Genomic DNA, 10,146 nt, shown 5'->3' with positions numbered 1-10,146 from the left:
AATACTCTCTATGTAACCTCAAGGTTTAAAACAACCATAATTTTCGGTTTAAAAAGGAAAAAAAAAAAAAAAAAAAAACTTTTTTTTTTTTTTTTCTTTTTAGACATTCATTAGTACAACATCCCCACCCCCCAAATATATGGCACACTAGGCATAACAACAACATGAACTTCCAACCCTGTTGTCTCTTGAGGTCTCTGGGTGAGACTTGGAGCCAACTTGTACAAATATAAAGCAAAAGTCAAACATAGAATAATATTAATGATAATAATAGTAGTATTAGAAAAAAATAATGATAATAATAATAATAACAACAACAATAATAATAGCAATAATAATAACAAATAATAACAATAACGATAATAATAACAATAACGATAATAATAACAATAACGATAATAATAACAATAAAAGAAAATGATACAAGATAATAATGAAAGTGAAAGGTTTTGGAGTGACATCTGGAGCAAAGAAAAGGAGCGCAAGAAGGATGCTGAATGGTTGCAAGAACTGAAACAAACAGTAGTCTGTCCAAAAGAGACAGAACTAGTCATTTCAGTTAGGGAAGTGAAGGAAATCAGCACAAAAAAAAACGAGCAACTGGAAGGCCCCGGGACCAGACTGAGTTCAAGGCTACTGGATCAACAGATTTAGTTAATGTCATGCACGAAAAGCTGTGCAACTCAACGCCTTGTTAAATGCCGACCAAGTAATACCAGAATGGTTAACATTGAGTAAGACAGTGTTGTGCTTGAAAACATCGAAAAAGGCAATACGGTAGACAATTACAGGCTGATATCCTGTTTGCCACTTATGTGGGAATTATTGACTGGAATACTCGCAGAGTCAATGTACGAACATCTGGAAAAGAATGGAGTCCTGCCACATGAGCAGAAGAGTTGCAAGGGTAAGTGCAGAGGTACCAAGGATCAACTCGTGATAGACAAAACGAATTGGAGGACGGACCTGACAGCATACGGAAGAAGTTTAGGGACAGTAGAAATTAGGAGGGACATATTCCAAGGGGACTGCCTGTCCTCACTGGTCATTATACTGTGGTCGATACCACTAACACTGATTCTGAGGAAAGCAAAAGCTGGGTATGTATTCAAAAGCCGCCAACAAAAAGTCAACCATTTGTTATTCATGGATGACCTCAAACTTTATGGTAAAGATGAAGCCCAAGTCAGTTTCCTCGTTGATACGGTGTATACCTTCAGTACTGATATCAGAATGGAGTTCGGACTGAGAAAGAGTGGTGTGTTAGTCTTGAAGAGAGGCAAAATCAAATGTATGGACGGGCTGACGATACTGTCGGGGGAGGTTATGAGACAGATAGAAGAGACGGGCTATAAGTACTTGGGGATTTTTGAAATGGATAAATTGATGGAAAAAGAAATGACAGAAAAATTTAAGGTGGAGTAATTGCGCAGAATGAGATTGATCCTTAAGTCGAAATTAGAATAAGATCGAAGCTATCAACACCTGGGCGGTTTTACTCCTTAGAGTAGGGGTAAACGCATGGACAGTAGACGAACTAAACAGCTTAGACAGAAAGACAAGGAAGTTGCTGACTAGATATGGGACACTCCACCCAAAAAGTGACACAGACAGATTGTATGTACCAAGAAGAAGCGGGGGAAGAGGACTTATTGGATGCGAACACAGCATTAGAGCAGAAGAAAACAACATAGCATGGCATGTAAAAAATGCCACAGAACTGCTATTATAAGAAGTAAGAAGGTCAGGCTTGTGTAGGATGAAAGATTGCAAAGATAAAGCACTGTACAAGAAATTAAAAACGAATGAAACTGAAAATAGGTGGATAAAGAAAAGAATGCATGAATGAAACACCCGTGTTTCCAGAGGTGAATTATTCAATCACAGCCATAGTTGAACGTGCTTTTAGAATCTCTGTAATTTTTTATTCTTTTCCTTTCCAGAGAGTTGTTTTTTTCCAGAAGGTTGTTTATTTTATCTTGTTATTAAAGTAATTTTGAAGATGTCACTACCATTCGCTGTCAACACGCCAGTAAGAACAAGAACAACAAAGACAACATTAGCAGCAACAATAAAGCAACAATAACACTAGGAGCGATAGGGACGATGTCAAAGAGAATACCATGTATTAGCAGTAAAGCCAGAAAATCACCAGCAGGTGAGAAGAATTCATTACCTTCGCTACTACTAAAAAAAAGCGAGAGTCTATAGCAACAGCAATGAAGCCACGGCCGCTATACATGCACTTATTAATGAAGACAGCAAACAACAACAACAACAAGAATAACAAATATAACAACAGCAGCAACAGTGCTAGCATGACAAAATGTCACTTTCTTGTCGGTATTGCTAAAACGTTAGCTTTACTCTAATGAGAAAAAACACTAGTACTTGGAACCAGCTGAGAAGCACATCAACAAACAAATAAGAAGGAAGGAACGTTATACTCATGATACTAAAGGACATACTTCAGCGAACAGGTAAACAATTCTTGATAGCTGCGTATCATTGAAGAGTCAAACACAGTTGCGCATCTCCTCAGAACAAGCTGATCTCAACTTGAAACTAATTGGCAAGACATGGACTTTGTCACACGTGTCAGCCAAGAAGTTTTTACGAGGGAATTTTCACTCGGAAACCTTGCCTACAAACACTTCACCGTGAAACAATTACATTGATGCAAGCTGATCTTGGACTGGAAGTGATAATTGCAAACATAAAAGCTGAACAAGATTTATGGTGGGTGGTGAGATGTGTTGGAAACTCTGGCGCACTGTTACAAATATATAAAGATTCTAAAATGGAAAGTAAAGTTGGGAAGGTCTGGAGTTTCTAGTTCAGGTGAAACCTGAGACACTGATTGTAATCCCCGACGTAATACAGATCCCAAGAAGATAGCGAATTTAGGTATTTGTGCTGAGTAGAAGATGTTGATACTTCTACTGTAGTAACACCGATCATCTCAAGCCCTTCTACTGCTACAACAGAAGGTGGCAGCTGAAGAAAACCTCTACTACTGTCAACATGATTAAAGCTAGCAACAACAACAACAACAACAACAGCAACTTCATCAACACAACGATAACACCAGTAATAATGTTTCCATCAGTGTTTGGATGACCAGCAGTCGCAGCAACACAACAATGTTTGCATTATCAGCTGCAAGAATTGAAACAACACCTACAACAACATCTGCAGGAACAGTCTCGGTGGAAACAACAGCAACAAAAAACAATAAAAAAGCACTGTATTCGTGGACGAATATATCAGTAACAGCAGCGACAACAACGAAAACAGAATTCCCCACGACACGACAATAAAATTTACTGATCACAACTCTACCCATGCCCTAAACATGCCTCTCTATATTTATGATTTCTCAGACATGTCATGTGGCGAAGATGACAAGGTCGTAATTGGCAAAAAGTGCCCAAGAGAATGTAAGAAACAAAACGAAAAGAAAACACCATGTTAAATGAAATCAAATTGAAAGATTAGAGAATGTCTTTGGAAAACGATGCACCAAAACCAACCTCCAAAAGCAGCAGCAGTGTTATCAACACCCCAAAATCATCATCACCGTTAACACACCAAGAGCTACAATACCACCTACAACACGAAAAAAATAGAAATCATTGAGCCATAGACAAATGCAACGACAAATTAATGTATCACATACATCAACATAAAAACATCACACACAATAACTGCATCATACTGAGAAATAGTACAGCAACACATAAAAATGATGAAAATAACACTAAACGCATATACAAATTTTTAAGAGACAAATATCTTGACAGAATAAAACGTTTCCAAGGGTATCTGAACGCCGACAAACACACGGAAACAGCCGCAGCTTGGTAGAGTGAACAACAATTGTTCTTTCACAAGAATTAAGTAAAATAGGACTTCTCACTTATAGGCAGTGTGAATGCTAGTGGACAGTGGTCACTTTGAAAGCAGAGCAAATTACTTCAACAAACTCAGCTCACCAGATATAGACATAATGACCGACAGCAAGACCAGAATTTCCAAGGCATGATCCATTTTCGTTTGTACGAACTGCATGCGTTACTGTGTCAGCTGCTAATTGGAGGCAGAGACAATGCATTGTTTAGAAAATGTCCGATTCCGCAATATCAATCCAGAAGGTAAGTGAAAAGTACTGGACGTGACTAGCAACTAAGGCCTTATCTTTGGACTAATAGCCTTCCAGCTCCACCAGGAACAGAGTGGCGAGATTTCTTTAAGTGTGTAGAGTTTTTCTTTGCAACATCCTTCTCTTTAGTGCCTGTGGGAAATACGAAGGAACGAACGTCTATCAATGGGCCCGAGTGATACAAGTGCAAAGTAACAAGGCCGTCACAATTCGGCTTTTGACGAATTATGATTAGCGTAAGCTACTGGAGCTTAAGCAGATGTGTGCAACTTTTCTGCAGCACTTTGTTCGATTGCTCGGGATGAGCAGCAAGTGGGGAAACAGAATGAACTTCTGTAGTGGAAATAGGGGATGCGAAAAGCTGAGAGCCACGCTAGTGCAAATCACTTGGCATATAAACGTAAAACTGAATTAAGAAAGACAATAAAATATAAAAATATTACAGTCGCGCCTTACTATTGATAAAGTGGCACATCTTTCATGACATTACAGACTACAAAGTGACAATAAAATGCTGTTTGCTACCCAAAATAATCCTTATGTTGACTAAGCAGATGGTGGTGTTGGAATCTATAACATTTACACCTTGAAAATCACATTCAGCTCTCATATATAATAATATAAAGCATCATAAATGCGGCGTATATATTGAGCTTGTCAGAACCCGCTTCCTGTCGTGATAAGTGAATTTATTAGCTGAGATTCCGACACAGAATTTTGATGACAGAGATAAACTTCTCACGTGGCTGGACATATTTATGATTATTAGAGAATGAAAACTAAAACAAAAAGTAAAAAGAAAATCAAAAGGCAAAAAAAAATGACGTGCAATTATTTTCTTATTCCCAATCGAAATGTTTCCTACGGCGGATATAATAAAAACGATGATCACGGAGATGATGATGATGATGGCGACGACGGTGACAATGGCAATACCAATAATAAGGACAAAAGAGATTTCCGAAAAGGAAAGCATCAAATACGATTTTAGTAGATGTCTCAGCAGAAACTCATCCGGCTGATAATGCAAATCAACGTCAGTATTATACGAAAGTTGTTTTATAGACTGAAATGTAAATTTGACAAACCGCGATTGTGTCTCAATATAAAATTACGGACGAATGAACTGAAAGCTCACATGTCAATTTTTATTATGTGTAATATTGCACATGCCTGGTTATGTCAGATATAATTCTACTTCTCGCTTGAAATAATTTAGGACAGGTTGAAGTCCTGTCCCTGAACAAATTGGTAAGAAATTGGAGAAAAATGATTATTGACCCTAAGATAGATTAATAATCGAATAAAACTACAAAGAAGAATATATTAACCCCCTATATACATAGTTAAATCGAAAGAAGTGATAAAATATTCATAATCATTTCACTGAACCTAATTCTGCTGCCAGCAATGCTTTCTGTGGTAAAACAATAAAATATAAATAAGAAATATAAAAGCTAATAGAAATAATGTCCGAAATTATGCTTCGAAGATAGGAAGTTTGGATTGTATTGGAGTGAAGCTTTTTTATGTTTAATTTACGGTTACTATATGTATGACGCATTTTAATATTGAGAGTTTTAAACATCTGACTCGAAATAATTATGCAACGTTAAAGAAACCGTTTTAGCCAAAGGTTATTATTATTCCAGTTATTTTCTGAAGGACGTGAGACAACTTCAGACACATTCCGGCATTATTATTACTTCAAAACTGAGGCATATATTTCAACATAATTGCTGTTGTGATGGGGTAATCCCTAAACAAGTCTATAATAGTGAATATCACCCGACGCAGAATAACCAAATTGTTTTTGGAATAAGTAAACTAAAACTTGCCAAAATATGTTAAATCTATTGTTTTTATGCAGATAACATGAATGATATAAAATAAATAATCAACAGAGGCCGTAGTTCTCGAAACAAAATATATTGGGATCCCTAAAAGATAATTTCTCATATATAAAGATATCTTGAGGTAGGAAACAATTAAATTGACCGGAGTACTTAACAGTTGTATATGTTATCGGCCATTCATGTTTGAAAGGCAAAACTATATGAGAGGTAGTAACCATCGCAATTTAAGTAATTTAGAAAACTTAGGGTTCATAGGGTTATTTCTCCTATTGAGAAAAATACAGAACCGAGGTAGAAAACCTTGCTTTGCTTCGCATTCGTAGAACAGCTTGCTATGCTAGCACTACGTGACTGACGAATTACTTTCGGTAGAGAATATAGTAGGAATAAAATAGAAGATTCAACTTAATGTATATAATCTGGGAAGGTGGAACTGCAAGCGCTCTATGACATCCATTACAAACAACATATCTAACCTATGACATCCATTATAAACAACATATACAGTGTATCCCAGAATTAACTATGTATTTCAATGAAATAGGGCGAATTATAAAAAAAAAAAACTGACAGAATTTTGTTTTACAACACTGGAATGTGCGGGCAACCCTAGAAGTATTACTTTTATCTGATTCGAAATTATTTTAATTTGTAGCTAAAGAGTTGTAAAAGGGTGCTTGAGACTTCATACTTTAGATTATACATTATAAATTGGTTGTTCCACTATTCCACCTGTGCTGTTCTATCTGCATAAAATACTACGTTAATATAGTAGGACTAGTAGGATTAGCTATTCAATGGAAGTTCAGCATAGTAAAGCCTTCAGTGTTTGTGCTGGAAGCAAGCCCTATGAATCAAGTTTGTACCAAATTTTAAAAATATCAACAGTTTATACATCTCGTACACTTTTTCAAATTTCTAACATTATCAGGAATGTGACATAAGTATATACTGAGATTTAGAGGGTCTCTTGATCTGTTCTATTTCGATGTAACTGAATCTCGCAAGGGACATTTATATTCAGTCTACATTTTCCTACTCACAAAACTCTTTTTATTTGCAAAATGAAGATCTATAAGATAAGCATAAATGTAAAACTCTGCGAGGAAAAGTCTAATAGCTTTAGTTAAACTTCATTACTTCGCTGATGTATGAGAGTGGGCTGAAAAGTTCACACCCTAACAATGACCGAGTGATGCTAGAGATGTGAAATCTTGCATGCATTCATTTCAGCTCTTCATAGTAATACATGCATTGTTTTTTTTTTCTAAATAAACTCACATCTAATCGTTAAAAAAAAACTTCAAAGTGGACAAAACTTGGTATCGCAGTGTTATCAAGTACCTGCAGAAAAAGTGTTTAGCCTTCGACGACATTCATGCTAACATGGTCGCTGTATTAGGAGATGATGCTCCAACTTTATTAACAGTGCAAAAGTGGGCAACTGAATTTAAGAGGCAAAGGGAGAGTGTTGAAGATGATCCAAAGTCCGGACGCCCCGCAACAGCCACTAGCGAAGAAAGCAATGGTCGTGTTCATCCCATAGCGATGGATGATAGGGGTTTGACTATAAATCAATTTGCCAGTGCTATTAGAATATCCCTTGACAGACCTGAGAATATTTTGCACAATACATTTGGTGTGACGAAGATTTTACTCGGTGAGTGCCACGTCTTCTGACATTTGATCACATCACAGGAAAATCTGACATTGTTTGAAACAGATCCAGCTAGTTTCCTTGAACGTTTGCCAAGCCACGAAGAGTGTTGGATCCATCGCTTTGAACCAGTAACAAAGAGACAGTCCATGCAGTGGAAACTGACCTCCTGACAGTAGGTCAAGGCTTTTTCATCTGCTGGGAAGGTGATGACAACAGTTTTTCGGTTGCAAAAGGCATTGTGCTTATTGACTATCTTCAAAAGGACCATACTATCAATGGAAAGTATTAGGCTATTAAGACCAAACGCCCAAGAAAACTGACTTGTTTCAACACAACATTACTCCAGCGCAAAATGGCTGTTGTGCATGACTGTGGATTTGAACTGGTTGATCACCCTCATTATTCTCCTGATTTGGCCCCACTTGACTATCATCTGTTTCCCAACATGAGAAAACACTTTGCTGGGCACCAATATCACAGTGATGATGACATTTTGACCGACAGGATGAAAGCTTCTTCCACAATGGGATCCAAACACTGCAACGCCGATGGAAGAAGTGCGTGGATTGCAACTATGTTGAAAACTAAACCTCATTAGGTCATCTTTCATGAAAGTATCTTGGCCACCTCAGAACTTTTCAGCCGACCTTCGTACATTTGTCAAGAAGGAAAGTCGCCTTTGGGGAGTTGTGAAATCAGAACGCAAGAGGACGCAAAACATTTACTCAGGCTCTTTTCTACTTTACCACACTATTACAACCTCTTTCCTTGTAATATTAATAATAATGCAACACATCATCATATTACCAATGAAGAAGAGTGTTATTATTCGCAATACTGCTCTGGCATTACTTAGTTATTGGAATCACTTGTATCATATACTGGAGAAATAACGTCTTTCACTGACCTTCCTCGCCTTCATTCAATTTTAATAAGACCCCATATGCGCAGAAGGAAGTGTGACAATAATAAAGATATGTTATGACGAAAGTGCATATAATTTTGATTTCTTCTCGTGTATATATATATATATATATTATAACAACCACTGTTTTCGATATACAAATCTGGTGCTTCGAACCAGATGAATTGTAAAGTCAACGTAACACATAGTTTTCTATTCAGATCGTAAGTCAATATTACGGAGTATTTTGAGGCGACAAGCTGGCAGAATCGTTAGTACGCCGGGCAAAGTACTTAGTGGCATTTCGTCCGTCTTTACATTCTGAGTTCAAATTCCGCCGAGGTCTACTTTGCTTTTCATACTATCGAGATCGATAAAATAAGTACAAATTAAGCACTGGAATCGATGTAACCGACTTAACCCTCCCTCGAAATTGCAGGCCTTGTACCAAAAGTTGAAACCAGTATTTCGGTTCAACTTGTTAATATCTTTCACCAGCTACTTGCAACAAGTTAGAATAATACTCAACCATCTTCACAAAACGGAACATGAATTTTTATACGGAATAGTATTGTTAGATGGTTCGTCTATACACACCACTTGTTAGTTTTCTTACCGGAATGCAAAGTAGTAGCATCCTTTACATGTAATTAGGAGATATACAGAATTAGATGCATTTGCCTCAGTAAAGCCACAGAGTAAATGGAAGATAAGCGTATATCTATTACATAATTCCATATATATTACCTCTTCGGTAGCATATAATATTTACATCACGGAATACTTAGAGTCCATATTACATGAAGCTATTACAAATAATCTCTTGGATACAATCATTGAGATTATTCACCTTAAGCCATAAATAGACAAGCTTTAGTAAATACCTTCCTCAATAATTACGCAAATCTTTTGACTACATGCATTATTAAAAGTATTTCAAGAGCAGGAATATTACAAAATTAGTGTCGAAGGGCGATCTGTTTGCTATAAAACCATTCAATGAATATATAATACTCAGAGCTCTCTTAAAATGTATAATCGCATAATTACTTCCTCAAATTCTAATAAATATCTAAACAATGTGATAATTGGATGTAATAGTATTCTTTGTCAGGTTCTTGTTAATACGTTAAAGTAATATTGATTACCTTTCCGAAAAGTGTATTCAGGAAATCAATATTATAATATAGATTATGTATGTGTATCAAAATCTGTAACCGAAACACTTTCAAGCGCTTCCTCTCCTTAAGCTAACATACCCTCTATAACACATGGCTAACGTTGCCACTTGGCTTAACCACCCCTCTGAAGAGTTGAAACAGAATTCATTCCCTCACACCCTCTTTTACATAAACTAATTCTCTGATGGAATGGAAAAGTAAGAGAGAGAGAGAGAGAGAGAGAGAGAGAGAGAGAGAGAGAGAGAGAGAGTAACAAAGAAGTTTCTTGATAGTAACTTGAAAGCTAAAAATAGCAACCACATCTCTCTCAAATCACATCTTACCACGTTAATTAAAGGATGGATTAGGCAATGATTTTTAAAAATAAAAATGAAATAAAATTA

General features: G+C 36.6%; 1 protein-coding gene across 1 annotated transcript; it reads left to right on the top strand.

Annotated features, from left to right (window-relative positions):
- The first annotated feature begins 4,108 nt into the window (after positions 1 to 4,108).
- Positions 4,109 to 9,444, top strand: LOC115232378. Its single transcript, XM_029802269.1, has 3 exons — positions 4,109 to 4,154; positions 7,328 to 7,678; positions 9,341 to 9,444. Exons 1-3 carry the CDS (start codon positions 4,109 to 4,111, stop codon positions 9,442 to 9,444), a joined length of 501 nt encoding a protein of 166 aa, XP_029658129.1.
- The last annotated feature ends 702 nt before the right edge of the window (positions 9,445 to 10,146 follow it).

Source organism: Octopus sinensis, linkage group LG1, assembly GCF_006345805.1.
Source record: "Octopus sinensis linkage group LG1, ASM634580v1, whole genome shotgun sequence".
NCBI lineage: Eukaryota > Metazoa > Mollusca > Cephalopoda > Octopoda > Octopodidae > Octopus > Octopus sinensis.
The sequence above is the reverse complement of the archived record's forward strand: the minus strand, read 5'-3'. Positions and strand labels throughout refer to the sequence as shown.